Below are 23,069 nucleotides of genomic sequence, written 5' to 3'. Positions count from 1 at the left end.
TACAAAATGATGAAAACAGTGAGTGACCACATTAACAAAAAACAAAAACAAAAACATAACAGGTGATGCAGCTTGTCTGGAATTTCACAGAAATCTAACCAAATCAATGTAGTGATTCAGTACAGTATTCAGCCGTTGTAAGTGTGAAAACATCTTCTGTCCACTTGTCCCAGTCTTACTCACTGTACATACTCCAATATGCTCTCCCAATTTCCGTAGAGATAAATATAGATGTGACAAGTGGGTCAGAAGCGTTGCGAGAACTTGGGAGATAGTGAGCTACACCTTTGCCAAATACGTGTTATGCAAAATAAGATTATCTGTATTCTCTGATCTATTGATAAGTTGAGATGGGGAAAGTAATTAGCCAAGATAGCAGTAATTAATTGAAGCTTGAGTGTCATTCCGGTAACTTATGAAATATGAAGGCTTCTGGAAATAGATTTCCCAATGATAATACTTTTTCTTACTGCTGAGTTAAGTCATGGCTTTATGTAACATCTAAAGATGTATCAATGAGACTGAAGAAGATTGATGAAGTGTTAAGATGTTGCAAAAAACCAGAAGAAAGCTCTATTCTGATGGGTAAATATATTAATTGGAAACTGAACAGTCCTGTGTATGTGTTTTATTCTCTCATCTTGTAAGATGAAGAAAAACATTAAAATAACCTTCTAATTGTCCGTACAGTTAGGTGTTTGTTGTTTAGTTAATTACCAATGCTTGTGAAGGTCTCTTTTCAGCTAATTCTTATTGAATCATTAGGCTAGCTTAAAAGAATGGAAATTATTTTCCCAGTGGAGAATAGGAGCATAGTTTCAGTGATTTTCCCCTTGCCGATGAATGTCAAAAGTTTGTTTCACAGGGTTCTGTTTTGTCTTTTGTAACAGAGGGGAGGTCTTCTGTAGCAGCTTTTTTGTGGGTGAAATAGTGTATAATTTAAAGCCCTCTCTAGCAGAAGTGTTCTTATCAGCATTTGGTAAGGTACATCCTGGTGGCTCCCTTCTTTTGAGGCAGAAAGGAGTTTTGATAAGAAGGCATGTGGCTTTGTGCCATTTTTTTTGGCCACATGGTAGTTGAGTTCCACAGCCATTACAGATTCATAATACCCTAGAGACAGATGTTTTTGATCTTGAGCAATATTTAATATATGTGTGTTTTACTTCAGGAAAGAAATCTTCTTTCTGTGGCTTATGTTCTGCAGAGGTCTGTGGGTTTAAAACCTGTGTTTAAATGCTTTTAGTTGCACTTTGAGCTTGTCATTGTGAAAATTAAGAAATATGCAATGAGTCTTAAACTAATCAAATAACTGCAAATGCTCTTCTATTTCGTTGTGGAGCAATCACATCTAAACTTAAGTTTAGATTTCTGAATCCAGTTCATTAATTTTCCAAGATCTGTAAATGGGGGGGGGGGAAGAAGGGAGGATTATCTGGTCAAAAGATATAAAATTGTGATCAAACCCACATGGTTGTTCTAAAAGCTATGGTTCATTCACTAAGAAATTAGTCCTCCTTTTGACAAAGTATATGATAAACTAGGAAAAAGTTTCTTGAGAAACTTTCTGGAAGGTGTTTTCCAGACTATTATTCAGTCAGGCAGTTATTTTCTTAATATGTTTGTAGAAGTCTGGCAGCAGAATTCTTGTGATTACTTAGAATATTAAGTTCTGCTTCTATATAAAATTGGATTTTGATCCAGTATTGAATGTTTAGCTCTCTTCCCGTGGTTGTCTTTCTCCACTGTTAGCTCATCCGGTTCCAGATCCTGTTTTCCAACTGCTTTTTAATATATTTTTGAGAATGCAAAGATAAATTATTTTAGAAAATATCAAGACCAAATTTATAGATGGAAATAATAAAATAGAATTTTATGTAACTTGAAAATATTTGGGAAAGATGCTTTCATCATGGCTGTTTTACTTCTCGAGATTATAAATGCTCAGAATAGGATGACAGGTATTTTTTGGACTTTACGCAGTAGGCCAAGAAAAAAGTTTATAGCAATGTAACTGAAAAATACTTGGGTATTGAGTTTAACTGAAATGTGAACCTATTGAATTTTAAATAAATAGAGCAGAATTCCTTCTGTTCCCTGATCCTGGAGAAGGCCACATTTGTCCTATTATCTAGGAGTGCCTCTGCTGTCACAGGTGATGCTGATAGTTCCTGAAAACTGTTTGGCCCACAGCTCAGGCAAATCACTCCTTAAAAAAAAATTGTGCATTCCAGGAGTAATAAAACTTGCTTTAAAAACAGGCATCTGAATCTTAGTTTATTTTTCATATATCTTAGATTTCTGTGGTTCTGTTTGCAAGAAAATACAGTAACTCAACTTCATTTTGGACAGGATTTACTGCATGGAAAAGAATGGCAGAAAAGACCATTTTGAGAAACAGTATATTTAAATAGTATTTGGGAATTGCAGTTCTTCAGTAAGATCATATTTTTTTAAAAGTACTTTGAGGTCTTTTCTAATAGGCCTTCAAAACCTAATTTGAAAAGCTGTGTAGCTTACAAATTAGAGGCTCAAAAATAGATTTGATTTTAATGTGGAAACTGAGGACCACATTTAGTTGCAAAATTCCAGAAGCCGACTCTTAAAAGTAAAGTTTACTTAAATGGTCTAGTGTCAAAGATGTGCGTTGTTCTTCCCAGCTGAAAGAAACAAGTGTTTTATGATGCATAAAAAAAATATCAATAAAGAATTGTTTATGGCTTCCTGTTTTTTATGTTGTCCCACTTTTAAAAAAAAAGTTATTTTGGCTAAGGGTTGTCTTATTGTTTTCTAACAATGCTTGTGTATCACTTGCTAGCTGAGGACCTTGGAGCTCTGAGGCCAGGCTTATTTACTGTAAGGCTCTACTTGGATGTAGAAGAATGGCTTCTAAACTGAGGATGGAAAAAAGATTTATTTCCTAATATTGTGGTTCAGCAAGAAGTGTGAGGTAAATGACAACACGAAGTCTTGTTTTGAAGGGGTAGGCTGTGCTATTGTTTTACACTTGCATTTTACATTACTTACAGCAGTGTATGATGACAGGGCTATAGAAATGTGGCTGTAGGAAACATTTTTGTTACTGTTTTTGCACACCTCTGCAAAACCCTCAGCAAGAATCTGATGTTAAGTGCAAGCATATAGGTAGATGGAATCCCTTTGCTTGAAATGTTAATTTTAAAATCTAGGTTCAAAGTGGTAGCAATGAATTTTGGAGCAGGGCTGGTAGAACGTCTAGAGCACAGTAATAACATCCCATGGCTCTCAACATATTTCAGTGCAGATCCAAATCTGAATGAATATATTTTGCATAATTTGGGATTTAGAAAAAAAGGTGTCTGGAGTTGTATTCTTGCATTATATGGGTTTGCATTCTCTTTGAGGTTATGAAGAAGAAAATGTTATCTTCTGGACAGTGAAATGGAGTCTGAGAATAATGTTTGACTCATGTCCATACAGCCCTTTAACCTTTTGATTAATTATTATGGTGAAGACGTTTGATTCTTAATTTTTTTCTAGCTATTTCCACTTAGTGCTATGGGGCAGGAAGGAAGAACCCTTACATGTTTACAGGTACTATGGAAAGAAAAACGAGACAGTCTGTGTTATCTGCCTTGTCAATGCAAAACAGTCTACACCTGGTAATGGGCCTTGTCTCCATCTTGATACATATGGGAATATTTGTATTCTGGTCACATCCTTGGTAAGCATGCTAAGTGTTAGAATTACCAGTGAATGTGCAGTTCAGCCATGATTTGTGCAGTCTGTGCTCATCAGTTAATGTTTAGGGGCCAAATCTACAAAAATGTCTGCACAGGCTCTTTTAAGACTAGAAAAAGACCTATTAACCTTGATTTAGTCGAAATTATTGTCTGCTATTTAGTAAGCCTTATCTAAGGCTTATCAGTGTAAGATGCATCTATACAGATCTGTGTTTTCATGCAGCTGTGGCTTTTGAGAGTTATCATGCAAATTATCTGACGTCATGACACTCGTTTCTTTGTGTGCATTGCAGTAAATGAGCTGTGATGAGGCGGTTACTGTCAAATGTAACCTGTAACCGTGATGGTGAAATGAAGTTCTGAGAAAACACAGAAGCAGAGGGAAGTAAAAGGAAAATAAATGGAAGGAGTATAATTCTGACACAGTTTTTCCTAACCTGTTCTGCCAGAAGGCTTCAAGACCTTGTGGAGTTCTGCACGGATATAATTTGTTTCCACTGAACTCTTGAAAGAATCTTTTAAATAGGTCAAATGCAGTTTCCTTGCTTTTAAGTTTGTATAACTCTCGCTATTTATGAAACCGTAAGACGCCTTGACAACAAACTAACTGATCTGAGTTGCTGAAAATACACAGTCATGAGGGTACATTTTTGCATATGGTGCTGTTGTCTTTCAGCGTTTAGTGTGGTGTTTTCACATGTGTTGGAGGAGGGAATAAATCCAGAAAATTTGGAATCAAGTTTACTTTTATACAATGATAGAGGCTTTTACTTGGACAGCTACAAGTATGATTTTTCTCGCTATTTTTGCAAGCTGTCATTATTTTCTGTTTAAAGCTCATCATGAAGCATACAGGTTTTTTCCTTCTTTTTCTCTGCTTACTTTTAGTATTTTAATAGATGCCTGAAATTTTTGTTTTTTTAAAAAAGGATTTTAAAAAAAGATTTTACTTTTATGTACCTTTAAAAGTTACGTAAAGCAGTTTTGGTGGCTGTAATTTGATTCTGTCACTTAAGGAAGTAGAGCTCTACCTTTGGCAAGGTTGCTTAACATTAGTTTAGCTTTTTGGGCTTGGTTTTTTTTCAGAAATAAATGTGCATTTATCTTCATATAGGTCTGCTAATTTTCCTTTATTTGGGCAAAAGTTTTTCAGTGATCTAGATGAAATGGCTTTGTAACTTACGAATTTTACTCAAGTATGTTTGCAATGCAACTGTGATTTAGCAAAATTAAGACTTGGCTAATTACATCTTTCATTTAACCATATAGTGAACACAGCCTTGTATAGTTTTGTTGCTAGTCAGGGAGGAAAATAAAACTGCAGCTCTGATGTGATCAAAGATTAGAAAAAGGAAAAGTGAGTGCTCCCTTGAGAAATATGATACGCATTTGTCATTGGTGGTAACTTCCCATTTGGATGTTCTGAGCCTGCATGAAAAGTAGCTTTTTACTGCACAACTTACTCTGATTTTGCAGTTAGTGTCAAGATCCTTTTTACCCTAACCTTATGTCAAACTTATGTTTCAATTCTTAGCTTTGAAAATCATCTTGTATGTGACTTCAAAACGAAAGGGAGTGCTGTATCTCAAAGCTGGCTTGCCTTTGGCAAATGTGTTTCAAAGCCAGGTTTCTGGTGTCCATAGCAACCTGTGGAGAGGAAGGAGAGGCTGTTGCTGGCAGGACAGACATGCAAATGGGAATTTGGAATTTGCTAAGGGAGAAAAGCGCTTGAGGTTGAAGAAAGTATCAGACCTGAGATGCAACAGTAGACTGATTAAAGGGGGTGAAGCAGAGGTTGTAAGTGGCAAGTGGGTTGATGTATTTATGCCTAATAGAGTATGCTAATTGTTAAAGACCTGAAATAACACCCCAAAACTGTAACAAAATGTTGGTGAAAATAATTGTCAGTAATTGCTGATGGTATGTGAAGCAGATAATACTGTTTCCCTGCTACTGTTTCTTCCAGTAGCTCATGGAAAATGTTTGTGCATCTTTTTTTATTTTGTATCCTTAAGTATATATATTGCATAATCTCACATCGTATTTCTGGTCCTCTCTACCCTGTTCTCGCATGAGCTTCTTATTTTATTCGTTGCATAGACTTGCTTTTGAATATCTGTTGCAGAAGCTGGAAGAGCTGAGTGCATGAGATAGGACTGTATGAAGAAAATGTGTGGTCCCACAAAGTGGTTTTAAAAAAATGTGTTCTGGAGCACTGGACTGTTTCCTTAGGAAAATTTTGAGAGTAATTTTCCCTAGGTGTATGTCTAATGCAGTAGAACATAAAATATTATTATGCCTCTGTATAAAGTTATGGTAGATTATCATAAAATGTTACATACCTCATGTTGTATATTGTACATGCTGTTTGTCCTTCTATTTTAAAAAGAACGGTGCGTAACTGGAAAGGGTAGAGGAGGAGGCCAGAATGACTGGCCAGAGAATGGCTTCTGTGTAAGAAGTGGCTGATTTGAGTGGGATTCTTTAGTTTTTTGAGTAAAGGTAACTGAAGGAAGATGTGATAAAGGCAGCAAAATCAGGACTAACATGAAAGGTGAAGATCATTTACTGCCTCCTATAATTAAAAACCTGTGGATACCAAATATAATTAGCAGGATCAGGCTTAAATTAAAGGATATATCTTCTATTCTGATGCATGGCTGAGCTGTGGAACTCCTTGCTTCTAGGTGCTAAAAAACTACACAGATTCAAAAGTAACATTTGTTGAAGAAGATTTGATGAACAGCTTTAAATCTATGACTCCAGGAATGTCTGATTCAAAAATCATTGAATATCTGGAGAAAACGCTTTATAAATACTGCTTTTAAGTGATACGTGCTTATTCTATTCCTATGTCTCTCCTTTACCATTGTAGTGATATTTGCTAATAGCCACGGATAAAATGCTGGACCAGACGGATCTTAGGTCTCACATGTGGTGGCTCTTTGGATGTGCTAATTATGATTGTGAGTGCTTTTAAAAAGCAGAGGAAGGAATCTGGTAATTCTGTCTTCAGAGAACTGTTTCAGTAATGTATGGTACATTTAAAAAACTGAAGCCACACATGAAGGAGAAAACAACAAATTTTAACAGCTGCTTATAGAGACTCTTTTATTAGATATGTTCAAGGAATGCAACCAGATTTTTGTGGAACTAAATTTAATGTTTGACCATAGCATGAGCTGAGATATTTTATTTTTTTTTCAATTTTAAGAGAGTGGCGCACCTGGCTTAAGAGTGAATGTTTTATGAATTGAAGCTTAGAGTCCAGTGGATATTCTGGGTGGTTTTTTTTTTTCCTTTTTAACAAAAAAAGTATATATTTATGTGCCAGCTGTTGCTTTCCATGTAAAGTAACTGCTGTGTGCTATTGGTTGTGTAGAGGCTTGTTCATCTGCCCTTAGCTAGCTATTTATACCTTTTTAGCAGCACCTTGGAAGAAATTTTTTTCTTGAAGAAAATAACAGGAATGTAGCGCTTTTGTTATGCTTTTAAGTGCTTTGATGTATTCGCAATGTCTGGTGCATATCCTTTTGACCAGTGGACATCACATAATCTTAGTGGTGATTTGATCTTAAATTCTGTGGAATAGTATTTCTAAATCCTGTTGGGTGTTTTATGATGTTTTAACAAAGTAGTCCTTTGTTGATATCAGGTAAATATAAAATGACATGCCTTCATTTTGTGATGTTCCTCCACCTCTTTTTTTTTTTTTTTTTTTTTCTCCCAAGCTGCATCAGAACGTCATGGTTGTTTCCTCAGTGTAAATTGAATGTATAGTGAAGTGTAGCCTGTGACTAATCGCCTCTTGCTGTCTCTGCTTATTAACTGGCTGATGGTGATGTGGTCGCACCACTTTCTACCCATGGCCTCAAGGATATGGCATTGTGACACCCGTATTAAAATATGCAAGGCTTGATTTCAAAAGACGTTTTGGGTTGGAAAGTAAGAGAGGTTACAAGCTAATATTGTGGCTGTTTTTACTGCTTTTATTTTAATGAATATTTGGTGGTAATAGAATATGGTGTACTTATTTCATGTTTGTACATTCTAGTATACAGTTGGTGTTCTAGAAGCCATTTATTTTCAGTTGTGCTCCACTTTTGTTGAATTAATGTTATCCTACAGTTCAAACTGTGTGTTTGGAATATGGCTTAGCAATTTTTTTACTGAAAATGCCTCTAAAGTTTGTTGAGTGTCAGTGTTTTGCAAGTCAGTTTGGTGTGTTAGTACTAGATCAAAATAGTATGATGGCACGCTGGTTTTCTGTAAAATATTTTCTGTGTTATTTATCCTTTTTAAGTAAAGGTATTCCATCTTTCCTTCTCCTTCCTGCTTCCCAATGAACCCTCAAATACCATCTTGTGAAATGAGATATAATTTCATTTAGGAACAGAAACTTGGTATTATCATGGCTTTTGTTTTGTTGTCATGATGGTAATTTTACAGCAGAAACAGGAAACACAAAGAGGTTTCTCTATAAGGTTTCCTAAAATAATAAATGGAGTTTACTAAAACTTTGCGGGTAAATTTTTGAAACCTCAGATAACCCAAGGTCAAAAGCTTAGCGTGGTGAGCACACCCCCTTTGACAACTAAATTTTTAAGACATCCAGGTGAAAGTGTGTGAAATTGTTGGTCATTTTAAATCTGTAATTTATTGGTAGGATCTAGCAAACTGGTTGGAGTTTATTTAATTGAAACAAAGTATGTAGTGTAGTATTTTACTAATGAAAATACTTGTTTCTTCACTGAAATTATTTTATGCATGCACATGTTTTGTGGCTATACAAGTGTTTAATGATGCTTCCTCTTTGGGAATTTGTAAATTATTTTTTTCAAAATTTTATTTTTTTAGGTGCAAATAAGAAGAAACAGGAACATTTTCTCAAGCTGAAGACAAAGTAAAAGAAAACTGTATCATGTGTTAGAATACCGAAGAGTGACGTTTCTTGGATTAGTTTATTTCTGGATTGCGAAGCAAAAGGAAGAAGAGGCTGAAAATGGGGAGAAAGAAAATACAGATCACAAGAATAATGGATGAACGGAACAGACAGGTGAGAAGCAAGGAGTCTGCATGAACAAGTTCATCAGTAATCCTAAAAATGAATGGAAATTTTGAATACTTTTAATCTTCATTTGCTCTTCTAAAGCCGAGCTTTGTCTTCATATATCTACAGATAGCATTATTATCAATACAAATAAGAAATATGTCTCAATGATTTTACTACTGTTTGAGGAAAGAATTTTAGTTGTAATTACTATCAATTACTACTATAAATCAAATTCACTGTAAAACTACTATTCCTATTTAAATGCTATCCTAGTCTGTACTTCCAGTACACTGGAGGATCACATTGAAACAGCCACCTTACTTGGTCTGATAGCTACTGGGAACACTTAGTAATGAAGATAGAGAAAAGGATGAGAAATTCAGATAGAATGTAGTAAAAGTATTTGCTGCAGCCTCTTTGACAGATGAGTTTGACATAGCTGTGGACAATGATCTACAGTGTGTTTGGCTATAATAATTAACTTTGTTATCATGATTACATTTCAAAGCATTGATTTATATTCCTTGTAAGAGCTTTTTACAGCAGTCTTTAAAAATTGTCAGTGAAAAGGGAAGAGGGCTCAGAAGTGCAGCCTTTTAGGGAAAGCTGCTTTATGACTGCTCTCACCTCATAAAACGTGTCCTGTGAATTTGAAAAGTACCCAAAGTTGATGACTCCCTGCAGAAGTAGTGTTTCCTTTTAACTTCTAAATTGCTACATGAGGTTTGAAATATGATTTTAATTGGATATTGAAATGTACAGTGGGGTACCTGGAAGCTAGCATTTTTAAGGAAAAGTATTATAGGAATAGAATAGTCATAGCGGGTCAGACTAAAGATGCTACCAGGCCAGTATCTTTTGTCCGACGTTGGTCATAAGCAAATAAATGTAGGGTAGAGATGCACATGTTACACTACTCTGTAATCCTCTTCCAGCTTCTGACTATTCTTAGCTCAGGGATTTCCTGAGCTGGATGTGGTTTCCTTATATTTAGTAACCATTAATGGATTTTTTTCTGTTTTCCCCGCCCCCTGCCAGTGAACTTGTTCAGTTATCCTTTGAGCCGTTATAAAGTTGCAGCATTTACAACATCTTTTGGCTAGGATTCTCTATAGTTCTATTACCTATTGTTTCAAGAAACACCTTTTATTCTATGCGTAGTTATGGTTCTGCTTGTTATTTAGCTCTCGTATGGAAGAGGCAGGAGTCACTCCTTATCTCGTCTGTTCATCTTGCTTATTATTCTGTGGATGTCTGCTATGTTTTCTTATTTTCCCTTAAAATAACTCTTTCAGGCTGAAGCACCCAAGCTTACTTAGTTGTTTTAATACAGAATTTACTCCACACCTTTGCCTGTTCTCCCTACTTTTCCCTAAACCTTCTTGAGTATTGCTGCGTTATTTTTGGCAGTCAAGGGACCCAGAACTGCACAGCTTTCAAGATGCATGCAAAACATGGACTTACATAGTGGTGTATTGGTGTTTGGTCTCACTTCCCTTCCTAGTATTTGACTTTTTTCTTTTTTTTTTTTTACTTCTCCTGCGCACCACCTTGATGTTGAGGTAGTGTCAGAATTCCATGAGGCTGTCTTGCTGCTGACATATCAGCTCGGAGCCCATTGTTTTGTTTGTGAAATCAGGATTGTTTTTTTCCCTGTATCACTTTAAAGCAATGTAAACTCTGAGAAGACTATATATAGAAAGAAAAGTATTATTGGAGTTTGGGAGAAAGCCAAGTATTGTGTTTGAACAGCTTTAATCGCACAGTGACTGTGTGTTTGTTGTAGATAAATGTCTTAAGTACACGTAGTAAAAACAGATGAATTAATAACTTTGGTTCTTTCAAATCTGGCTCCAGAACTTCAGGCATGTTGAAGAGGTGGAAATTGATACCACTTCCCCCCCTTTTTTAAACTTATTTGGAGTAAGTTGGACAACCTTATATTTGTTCTGCTTGAAAAACAAAAATTATTATGCTATACCCTGACTTTGGTTTGTTGGGGTTTTTTTTCAGGGGGAGTTGGTTTTTTTTGGATCTCCATCTCATTGTTCAGATTAGAACAATGGAGAGGAGGACAATTAGTGCGTTTGTATCGATTTTTAGCCCACTTGTACCATTGCTGTGACCGAAGCAAAATATGGGGATTAGATTCTAAGTTGTTTTTTTGTTTTTTGCTTTTTTTTTTTTTTTGGCTAGCACTTTTTGGGGTTTTTTAGTGACTAGGAAGAGGCTTTAAGCTCTTAATTAAAAATGGAAGTAGGCTTTCCTTTTTCTGTGGAAAATCAGAGATGATAACATACTGTGTCTTGTTTTTAAAAGGTTTTAAAGAGATTAAGTAACTTTTGTTAGTGCAGCCAAATTTTTATACATGTAAAGGTATTGATGGTGTTCTTTAACCCCGCTGCTGTCCTGTGGTTTCTGTAGCTAGTATATAGAGTTTTAACTTACTAAAACGCCCTGATGCATAGGATATTTATTAGATATTAATTTACTTCTGAGATTTTGTTTTCATTTATCCAGATAAAGAGAGCCATTAGGATTTGTTTTGCCAAATGAAAAGTGTAGTTTGTCAGTTTTTCTATGGCGTACATAGCTGGTTAGTAGGTCACTTACGAACATGCATATGATATCCTGTGTAGATGTTCAGTATGATGATTAGTTGTTTTTTTTTTTGTTTGTTTGAAAACATGAGTAGAATGGCATAGAGCTTTGCCTACAGAGCAAGTTCATATAACTTACGTAGAAGAAAAGCTATTGTTTTATCAGAAGCATCTTGTTTCTGATGGGATTGTATGTGAGCTCAAAACAGAATATATAGACCATTACTCTGGGGGATTATAATTGTCATGAGACTGTCATTGTATTATTAATTAAGCAGTCTTATCTGCTTGAATGAGCTGTAGGACATTTATCTTCATTAAGCTGAAGAGAACAAAGTACAGTAAATTAGATATCAAAGGAGCTCAATCTTGTTGCCTTTGCTCTCTCCTCCTTGCCCTTTTTTGCTAAGCAACATTAAAATAGTGCTGAGGAAGCCGTTGGCCTGCAATAAAATTACATATTTTGGGGTCTAGTGTGGTCCGAAATGGCACACTAAATGGCAAGGAAAAAAGAAGAAAGGAGAAATTTGCAGAACTAATATTCTGCTTCCTGAGTTCTTAAATGAAAACTGAGTTTATAAAAATCTATGTGCATTTACGTAAGCCTTGGATTCTAGCCATAGCGGGGTTTGGGCTAAGCACTGTTCAAATACAAAGTGAGAAATCGACGCTAGCTGAGAATCTCACAAATGAAAAATCTCAAAAGTAAGATAGCCTTACAAAAGGCGAGAAAGATACCATTTCAGTAGAGAAGATCCCCTGCCCAGAAAGATGTGGGTCCTCAGTGGAACTAAGCCTTCAGTCTTCATTTAATGACTTCTCAAAGTAATGCAGCACACACAGATATTGTTCATGATGCCTTTTTCTTGATAAAACTAAACAGTGGTACCTGTCTATACCTGCTCATACTCAGATAATAATCTCTTATTGAGGTACCAGAAGAAGAGCAGCAGCTGTTTAAAAAACCCACAGTCTCCCCAAATCCCCATAGGAATACAGACAAAGTAAGCCTTACTGTCCTATCCAAGATAGGATAAATAAATCCCAAGTGTTCTGAGAGAAGGGATGTATATAGTGACAGAACTGCTAGGAGACTTACACAGGATCTGTTTTTAAAAAAGCAGCTGTATATATGTGGTTAGTAAAATTTCCACCTGCATTTGGGAAATCTGCAGCCCATTAAAATCTACATTTGTACTTGGTCAACTTGTTGAATTGATAACTGAAAAACAGAAGATGCATTAAGGTAAAGTGTGTCAGAGTTTTTGGCATCTTGTGTCACTAAGGTATCGTAATTGTTAAACAATAAGTAGGTAAAAAGATCTTCTTACCCGAGTTGAACCTTGGATGTGTTACAGCACTCTTACATCAAATTGTTTCAGAGATAGTGCTGTATCTTAATGGAGCTTCTCACTGAATGTGCTTTTAAAAGGGTTGAATAAAAAGTTATGGTAAGTACTCAATTTTCTTCTGAACACGGAATATTCAAGCCTCACAGGAGGCTCTGTGATAATGGTCTTTAAGCCCTAAGAAGTTCCTAAGTTAGAAACACTGTACGGGAACTAGGTGGAACTCTGGTTATAATATGCCTGACATCCCATATTCTTGTCTTTCTAGGTTTTCTGTGTATTATCTCCATAGCTGCTGTGGTTAAATGTTAATAATTCAGGTTTTCAAAAGTCTTAGGCACAGTGCTTTTTTGGGGAGAGGGGTGCATGTTAAAACAGATGGGTTTTTTGGGTTTTGGTGGTTTTTTTGTTTGTTTGTTTTTGGGTTTGATTTTTTTTTTTTTTTATGGAAGTGGATTTTTATTTTATAGCTGGAGGGGAATCTCATGTCTGTAGTACCTTTGCAAACATTTATGGTGGAAGAGCAAAGTATGCATATACTGTTTTAATAATACAGTTGTTGTCAGCATGCTATGTACATAAAGTTGTTAGTATATCTGTCTGCATCCCTCCGAGACTATTTATGTAGTAGGAAGGTTAGTATGTATTTTGTATTATGGATAGTATTCAAAAAGTAATATGCATGAGATACTCATCTCTGGAAAAAATGCCTTGAGGTATGTATATACAGAACTTTCCCATCTATTTTCCAAAAACTTCATGTACACCTAGTTAAACTACAGAAACCTATAAAACAGGTTTGATTGTTTCTTGCGGTTTACTTCATTTGGATCTTGCAAAAGTATTCTCACTATTGCCTGCTAAACACGCGGGTTGTGTAGGTCACTCACCCGTCACAGAGGCATATACTTTGAATTGTAGTATGGGGGTGTGAATATGGCCATAAACCATACGTTGAAGGTATTCCCTTCAACGCTGAAGCTCAGATTGAAAAGCTAGATCGGAAAATAGCATCTTTTTTTTAAGAGGTCTCAAAATACTAACTTAATAGTAGTAGTCTTTTTGAACCACTTAAGAGGATGTTTAGTAAAAATATTGTCCTGTAAGAAAAGCTGGCCTTAGCATCTGGCCTGTGCTTGATTCAACTTGACATTGAATACATTGATACTCTTACATCTTTAACTGAAATCTTGTGAAAGGAATAATTTTTTTAAACTTTTTTTTTTTTCATAATTGATGGTGACGTTTATAACTACGTGTATTTTCCCCTTCCCCAGTGGGCAAATGCTCCTTCGTGGTGGTCTGTAATGGATTTATTTCCCCACAGTAGTTCTAATTGGACAGAATGATTGTTTCCTGATGTTCCCAAGTGGCAGAAAACAGCATAAAAGTATAAGTGAATCTGCTTAGATGGTTTATTAGCAACAAAATAAGCATATTTCTTGGCATTGCATAATTAGAAATTATAGAATCATAGTAACGGTGTTGCTTCTGTTGATATTGCTGTTTTCTTTGATTTTACTGGAATTAAGGTTGTGAGTAACTTGTAAACTAGTTACAGAATAACTCATCATCATGGAAGAAAATACTGTGATACCTGGAAGGTCAGTGTTGGTTGAACAGAATTAAATATGGTTAGAGGATCCTACAAACTTTAACTCTCCTTGGTAGTTATATATCCCCTCCTTGGCAGTTATATACCAGTGGAAGAGTTGGGGCTTGTGTAATTGTTTCACTTAGTCTAACATAGAGCATTGGCCTGAAGAGTGACACCCAAATGTGATAAGCAGTTCTTCTTTTACGCTTGTACACATGTTCAGTTTTGTTGCTTGTTAGTAGGAATAAATAATGTAGGCTTAACCTGGTATATTCCCTGAATGCTTGATTATAGTCTTTCAAACCCTTGTCGTGTTAAAGAATGATTTTGTTTTTGTTTTTTTTTTCTTCTCTAGGTCACCTTTACAAAGAGGAAGTTTGGATTAATGAAGAAGGCATATGAGTTGAGTGTACTCTGTGACTGTGAAATAGCACTCATCATTTTTAACAGCTCTAACAAACTCTTTCAGTATGCCAGCACTGATATGGACAAAGTTCTACTTAAATACACAGAATACAATGAGCCCCATGAAAGCAGAACCAACTCAGATATCGTTGAGGTAACAATTTGAAAAGACACATCAGTTTTCTTGTCTCCTTAATACTTCAAATATAGAGCAATGTAGAGTATTTTAAGATATTTTAACCAAATGTATTTAATAACTTGAAAACCTTGTCATAAAATGTAAACTATTGTTTTTAGTCTGTTTTTTCTAAGGCAATAAGTTGTCTTTGCAGCCATGTTGTTTTCCCATCTGCCCTCCACCCCCTGCCAGTTTCTGGGAAACATGTTTGATTTCAACCACATTTGGCAATGGAAATAGAGGTGTGAAAGATGGTTGTTTTTCTGGGGGAGGAAAGGGGGGAAGTGTTCAAGGTTTTCGTGGAAAAAATCAATTGGATGGAAAATAAGGTCCAAAGAATGTCCTCAGCCTAAAAGGCAATTACTGTTGGCCCCTTTTCTAAGGTAGTAGCCACTTTACCAGTCAAATATTGCGCACAGTCAGATCAACTGCAGCTTGGGCTGCCCCCTGTTCAGCCAAAAAAACCAGCCCCAAAAGTGAATCTATGGAGCAAATGAGTTTAATTAAATTTGTTGTCCAGTTGGGTAAAATGTAATAGTAGAATGACTGGAGTTTCTGCAGTAATAGAATAGCATGAATATATTTACACTAAGGTATTGGTTTCTTCTACTTTTATTAAGCTTGTGCTTTAAATAGAAGCTCTTTCCAGTACATAATTTCTAAATTAGGTGCAGTAGAAATGAAGGCTTTTCTTGGCAATAGGAGCCTTTCTGTACTGTAACTGCATTTCAGATAAGAGTCATGTCTCCAGTAGTCCTGTAAATAGACCAAAACAGGTGGCTGACTTAAGTGTTTCATTTAAATTCTGAAGGTGTCTTCTGAACAAATGCCTTGCTTTTTAGGAATGATTTAGGAATAGTGATTAGCCTTGTATAGCTGAAGAGTCTATTGCCAAGGGGATCACGGAGTACAGGGAGGATACTAGCTGATCTTGTAAATAAGTTTTCAACAAAAATCAGATCCCAAAACTGAGAAATAGACAAAAGCCTTCTGTTTCTTTCTGAGAAGATTCTCTGCTAATTTGTCAACCACCCTAACTTGTGTCCTTAGTGTTGAGTACTAAGGAGAGGGATCATACAAGCTTTGAAGAGTTGGAGGAACATTGCTTAGTCACTGGATTAGTATAAATAAGGGATAGCCATGGTAGAAGAAAGGCAAACCTAAGTCTTTCAAGATGAGCTTTTGACTGTGACAGATGTGAATTTGAGATAGGGATACAAGCAAGTGGGTTAGCCAGGCTGACTGCTGTTCTGCATCTGAGGCCTCTTTGTGTTAAGACTTGTGGAAATAGAGCTTCTTCACATCATAATGACTAAGAACTTCTTCCAAAATAATTTCGATGTAAGGCTGCCTGGAGTTGTTTTGGTTTGGTTTGGGTTTTTTTTTTTGGTTTTGTTTGTTTGTTGTTTTTTTTTTTTTTTTTTTTAAGTCAGTGTTAAGTGTTTGACCCCTGGCAACTACGTAAAAAAGTGCAGTCAGTAGCCAAGTACATGTATGGTTTCTATTCTGGAGGAACATCCAAGGACTCATCCGCAGATTCTTTCTACTTTTCCTCTTTAAGTTTACTGTATTAGACTAGTGTGAGATTTGGGACTTGAATTTTTCAAACATAGTATAATTTAGGAGTGCATCTCCCAGTCTCTTCAGATTAGCCCTGTGTGCTCTTTAGTCTGCTTGAAATGTTTTTGTGTTTTATTTTTTTTTTTCTTTCTTAGTAGAAAGTTATTTGGCCAGAAGGGAATGTGTACCTTTTTGGCAGGGAAAATAAGTTCTTTAAGTTTGTGGCTGTGTTCTGGATGGGAAAGTTAAGTCAGTAGGATGAAATATTTACAAGCTCAGTATATATAAGGTTGAGTGATGTCTACTCTCTGGATTGCAGGAAAAAAATGTGTACAGTATTTCAGAGAGATACTCCACAGTTTCATTTTTTGCAACTGATTGCTTTTCAGATTTGCTCTGCCTGCGTGACAACTTTGTAGTCTATTAGCTATTGTTCTTTAGGCAATTAAGAGACATAATTCATGATCAGGTTTGGATGGTTTGCTTCCCACTAAATAATGTCTTTTATTTAGAAAAACGTTCCCTTTCAGTGGAAAATTATCTGGTTTTTTTGCTTTACAACAGAGCTGAATTGGTTCAGTGGAGAATATGATGTGCTTTGGAGCAGACGCAGTGACAGTTACAGCATTAGGTAGGGAAGAACGTGGGAGAAGAGATGGGGGAAGAGTAAGACTCCTGTATTTAAGCGGTAGCAAGTTGCCAAAAGCTCCCTGCTTCATGCAGTTTCACCATTGACAGATGCTTGTGGCATGAGAGAGGTGAAGTTACAGCATCCGCATTTTTGAAATGTTCTGAAAGAAAAAGAACAGCCTAAAATGGCTTCTCTTTATCACGCCTAGGTAGAAACAAATAATTTAACAAATAAAAATTACACCCTCCCATTCTGACAAATATATACTAAACCAATTTAGAATAAGTAATTCCATTTTATGGAGTTATAGCTGATGTATATATCCTAGTTAACATTTTAGTAATTCACTTGCCTCCTTGAATATGACAGATGGTAAATATTGTGATGTAGGCTCACCGTGAAACTAGTCTTGACCCACTGTGTTCCTGATATGCATGACAGGAGGGGTTTTTCGCTGTGCTAGAAGAAAACCTAATTCTACACAGCTCAGAAGGTGCATTAGGGAGGAAACAAATCTCCTGTTACTTATTTTCAGTACTGGGTAGATGGTAATGTTGTAAATGATTAAGTAAAATTGATGAGACATCTTCCCCTTATAGTTGGCTCCTGTTCAATTTTGGCATAGGAATTGCTTTTGTATGCCCAGAGCTTGGTGTCTTCTGTTGCTGCTGGAACGTTTGTGTGAAAACATAGTAGGAGGGAGAGTACTGGCATCTTAAATGAATGTTAGAATTTTTTTTGGTACGTGCCCTTATGTCTTTCACTGTACGTGTTATTGTAGACGTGAATGCTCTGTTGCTGTCCTGTACCTACTCTTTCCTAATTTTTTGTTCCTTTCATGTTGTCCCATTTTTCCTTCCTGTTAATATTTCCTTTCCCCCTTCCTTTTTTTTTTTTTTTTTTGTTCAATTTCTAAACAGTCTACCTATCAATAAATTGATGGCTTCTATACCTATTTCTTACCATGGGGTTTTCTTGTCTTTTTTTTTTTTTCTTTCATAGCTGCTTGGTAACTAGTAACTGATAATGGGTGTAAGCAATATGTTTTTTCAGCCATCTTGGCAGAATCACAGACTTTGAAATAGCTGGAATTGGAAGTTACAAAAATGTCCTTTTAATGTAAGCTTAGTTATCTATCAGTAGTACACTTGGGGATGGTCCATTCCCTGGCATTTGGTACTTTGAAAATTAAGGGAGAAGATCATGTAACAGATGGCCTGTACACAGTTTTAAAGGATAATTTGTGTGGCATTTTTGAGCCGGAACTGAACCTCTGTGGTGTTCAGCTTCTTTGCTGTTTGAGTCTGTGTTACAGCTTTGGAAAAAAAAGGTAAATAGGAAAAACAGAATTGTTTTAAACACTCAGAATCTTCAGAACATAAATAAGTCTGTAAAAAAAAAAAAAACCAAAACCTTCCTTGCTTATCAGGATCAGGTATGATTTGTCTAGATTAGATTTGGTTTTTTAGATTAATTTCTACATCCCTTTGGAATATGGAACGTGAACACAGCCGATGGTGGTGTTCAGTAAAACTTTGCTTACGATTGCTGATCTCCTGACCTTTTAGTACTCAAGAGGTGGCGAGTATAATGTTTCCTTAAAGTCTCATGAAAGGGGAAAAAATGTATCTTCTATTGAAATTCCAAAATAACCTTCATATGATTTCTGAAATATAAATTATCCTTCAAAAAAATTCTTTGGTGTTTCTTGCTTTTGGAGAACAAGGTTCTTTTCACATCAAATGAGAGAGTTTTTGTTCTGTTGTACAATAAGCTTTCATTTGTCTTATTTTTTCATAGTTATTTGAACGAAAGCTAGTGCACTTGCACAGGTTAGGTGGACCATGTAGGGATGTTGAAAAAAAGTGACTTTTTCATTCAGTGTATGCTTTGAATTCTTGAAATATTAGGATCATGTATTTAGTTGTACAAAGCCGTAATGGCACAGTTGAAGACTGTTACACTGAAGTACTGTCTGATTTGAAGGACTTGCCGTAGGTGTTACAGCATGTGATGCTTTAATGTTCATGAACTTTTTTCTGTAACGCATTATTCTTATCAAGTAATTATTTTTCCCGAAGAAAGTAGTAGAGTACTTCTGCAGAGTAAAATGGGAAGAATTTCAGGTTTTATCAGGATTCTGCATCCATATGGTCGACAGAATGTTCTAATGTATAAAAGACAATTTGAGACCTTGAGCGTTCATCCTTTTTTGATCCAAAGGAAAAGAGAGAAATGAACAGATATTCATACTCAATCTTTTTTAGTGCAGGGGCTGTTAAGACTGTTACAGATTCTCTCCAAGGCAACAATTCCATGTTGGGTCCTTCTGTCCCTCAAGAGGGTCTCAGAAAGCAGCAGTCATTCAATTGTTCCCTCTCTTCCAGTCTTGCTTTTTCTGGGATTCAAGGGCTGAAAACAGGCTCTTCTTGCCCATTTAGCTGGACCTTTTTATCTCTTTTCCACATTTTTATGTTCATTGAGTGATACAGCAAAATGGGGTTTATTTAGCCTACACTTGGCTGTGGGTGGGTTGTGCATGTTCTGTCCTATCACCTCATCAAACGGAGGTGATTTGATTTTTAGGAGCCTGTCTAAAATGTGACCTACTTTGCCGGTTGTCATGTATGCCCATGAGAATTTCAGATAGGTGTCACTTAATGAGCCTCTTCTGTGCTATATACTTTAATGCTGTTTTCAGTATAGTATAATGTGCCGTATGAGGCTTAGGTTATGGCCCAAGTATTGACAGCTCTCCTTGAAATATGCAATAGTCTGTAATAAAAGTCATAACTAAAAAATGTAAAAAAATCTAAACTATGTCATGTAATTACTGTAAACATATTCTTGTGAAAAGGCTGCTGTATTGGAATAATCACAATTGTTTCTTGGTTTAAGTTACAGCAGATGATTTGGATCTTTGTATTAAATCTCTTAACATGGGAAATGCTGACTCTAATAGGAAGTAATGATTGTGATTACTTGGTGTGATAAGTGGTCGTGTCATAGTTTTGACAGAAAGAAGGCAGAAAGCAGGTGAATGTACCTGCTGCTACTTACAGAAATGTAAGCGAACCAGTTTAATCTTACAGAAGCTGTATTCAGGGTACCATCTTGCATTAAAATACCAAACGGGCACTCTATTTCTCTGCCTTTTCACAAGATTTTAATGACGAGCTCTTATAGGAGCAATACATGTTCTTTAGTTACAGACATAGATAGTATCAGAGATGCGATTGTCAGATCGTATCTCTGAGTAAGCGTGTAGAGCTCATCTGCACATGTGGAGCCTCCAGCATAATGAAGCAGATGCATCTCCACAGCCAGATGGAGCATATGCCAAAAGACAAGTGTAACAGAGTGTGGGGAGCATAAACAGAAAACTTGGTGTTGAAACAGTATGTTTATAAACCAAAAGCTTTTTGGTTTTGTGTTTTATCCAGTTTTCTCCACCTCCCCGTCATTGCTTCTTTTCCAGGCTGTGGATTACAAACATGTATTTTGAACAGTTATTGGTGTGTTGTAAAGTATAGGAGCTTGTTAACCGTGGGACGTTACGGTATTGTGGTAGCACTTGAATTAGTTCAAGTTTTAAACTTGGGTGAACTTCGTATGAAATTGAAGATCTGGGAATTGCATCCACATATATTGAGATAAACATATACAGAATTGGATGAGAAAGATGTTCAGTTAATTGATCCAGTTTCCTTCCTTGGTGGATACCTGGTGTATCCAATCTAGATATGCATTTAAGCAATTTGGGCTTCCATATTTTGCTATTTAAAGCTAAAATATAAGATGGTGGAAAGTGTATCACATCCTTTAAAAACATATTTTTTGAAATGTTTTATAAGAGAAGTTACATGGTAAGTTTTTAAACATAATGTTACAAAGGAAGAGAATGCTCTACAACCAGCTTCAATTGAAAATGAAAACTGATGCTTAATGTGGGTGACTAAAATCTCCTCCAAATTTACGTGAAATATCAACACGGCTTTACAGAACCAAAAGAGCGCTGAGAGGTGATACCATGAATTGTTGATGGTTAAATGCACACTAGAGTTTGTGGGTGCTGATTAATTAATGTTATTTTGCATTCCTTCATGTTTGATAGATGGAGAATTGCCAGAAGTGGGCTAGACTTAAGGGCGGGGGTGGGGGGAGGAGTGGGAAATGAAGAAAAAAGCAAAAAGCTTTGGACCAATAGAAGAATAAGCATGGGTACTATGAATAGCATTATCATGTGTTTTTGTTGTGTGGATCACTTGCTTTGGTCTCCAAATAGCATGGACCATACTGTGCAAATAAGTGGTATGCATTTAAAAGAAGGGAGAAGTTTAAAAGTGGTTTCAGGGAAGTAAGGAAATGACTTTGTAACCTGCTCATGATGCTGAGAAAATGTAGGCATTATTGGACTTGATTTGCTGAATGATTATGTAAATGTAATTATACTGCATATAAAATTTCAAATAATTTGAGATGGCGCACAAATGCCTTTGAGACATTTTAAGGAGGTGATTGAGGAGGATTTATGTATGGTTAAGGACTAAAATCTCACTCTTAGCTTACCTTAAAAAGAGAGGAAATGCGTAAAATTAAAGTGGTCTGGAATATGATTAATCAAAAACATATATACACACATTTTTATAAATATAAATGTATAGTAGCTTGAATCTATTTTTTTTTTTTTCTAGCAGAAGTGTTTACTGAAAACTTGGCTTGTAAACGTGTTATGCTTTGGGGTTTTATTTCCCACTCAGGATTCAGGAAGAAGCAGCTTCCTTGAAAAGTTAAAGTGTGATCAAGGTAGCAAGTATTTATTTTGAATACAGTGACAGAAGACACCTTTGTATTTTGTCTTGAGCAGAACAGTTTCCACTTATAATGGTGTCTATCTCTTCTTTTTTTTTTTTAATTTGGGAGATTAAGTTCAATAGTTAATCCCCAAAGTAATTTTATTTGAGCTGTTTACCATTATCATTAATTTTTCCATTCTTGCATTTGTTAATATTGTTCTATTTTAAAATATTCTTTTAATTCTTTGGCTGTGCTGAAATTGCTTTGGGCATACTAGTGACTAATGTTGACATGTCTTCTTTTCTATTTTTTTTTTTTTTTTAAATTACAGATTGTTGGTGACACTAAGAAAGTTGACAGTGCTAGTTTTTGTTCTTATTTAATGTTATTTTGTGTTCCTTCGTTTCTGCTATATAAAGAATTGCCAGAAGTAGGATAGACTTAATTATTTTTTTTAACAGCTTTGGCTTGCCTGCAAATAATCTAAAGCTACGCTTCCCTTATTTATAAACCAGTGATTAAATTTAGTGGTTTAGGGTTAAGAACACTAGATTTTTTATTTTTTTTCTACCTTTTAAAACAGTGCTGGTGTTTTAAACTTACCATGCTGTACTGGTATTCTGAATTTTGAAGAATTCTAGTTTTAGTCACTAATTAAAGCATATATATATATATGAAGTTTGTCTGGAATGCATCTTTGTATGTAGCTTCTGCAGTCTCTTACTGCTAATGGTCGTGGTTAGCTGTGTATCACCACTAGTAATTTTATGTAGTTTCAGTTCAGATTGCTCTCTGTCCTTCAACTCCTATGACAGTTATACTAGTTAGGTTATCTTAAAGCTATGAAATTAAATTTGCTGTGGTATTCTCCTTTTTTTTTTTTTTAAGAACAGAAAAAGCTTATCACTTAATTGATGAATGACAGCTTATACGTGGCTGTACATCAGTAGAATCTCAAATTGAATCAGATGGCTCTTCAGGAAGCTGTGCTGCTGTGAGGACCAGAGCCTTAAATTGATGTCAAATACTAGTAGAACACCTTTGTATGGTACCAAAAACTCTGCAGAAGCAGCCCTGCTGATAGGTGTTGTGGATATGTTTTAAGAATAAAGATAACTTTGTTTTTCATCTAGGAGACACACCAAGAATGAGTTGGTCATAATAGCCTGTTTCTGAGAAT

The 23,069-nt window shown here is 35.8% G+C and overlaps 1 protein-coding gene across 5 annotated transcripts in view; it reads left to right on the top strand.

Annotated features, from left to right (window-relative positions):
* MEF2A (myocyte enhancer factor 2A) overlaps positions 1-23,069 on the top strand; it is a 93,026-nt gene that overhangs the window by 28,628 nt on the left and 41,329 nt on the right. For all 5 annotated transcript variants that reach the window (XM_074155544.1, XM_074155548.1, XM_074155546.1 and 2 more), the window contains exons 2-3: positions 8,577-8,775; positions 14,674-14,877. In XM_074155544.1, the coding sequence (XP_074011645.1) occupies positions 8,722-8,775; positions 14,674-14,877 (258 nt within the window). In that variant the 5' untranslated portion in view covers positions 8,577-8,721. The remainder of the gene's footprint in view (positions 1-8,576; positions 8,776-14,673; positions 14,878-23,069) is intronic.

Source organism: Numenius arquata, chromosome 11 (assembly GCF_964106895.1).
Source record: "Numenius arquata chromosome 11, bNumArq3.hap1.1, whole genome shotgun sequence".
Lineage (NCBI taxonomy): Eukaryota > Metazoa > Chordata > Aves > Charadriiformes > Scolopacidae > Numenius > Numenius arquata.
This window is presented reverse-complemented; position numbering and strand designations above follow the sequence as displayed.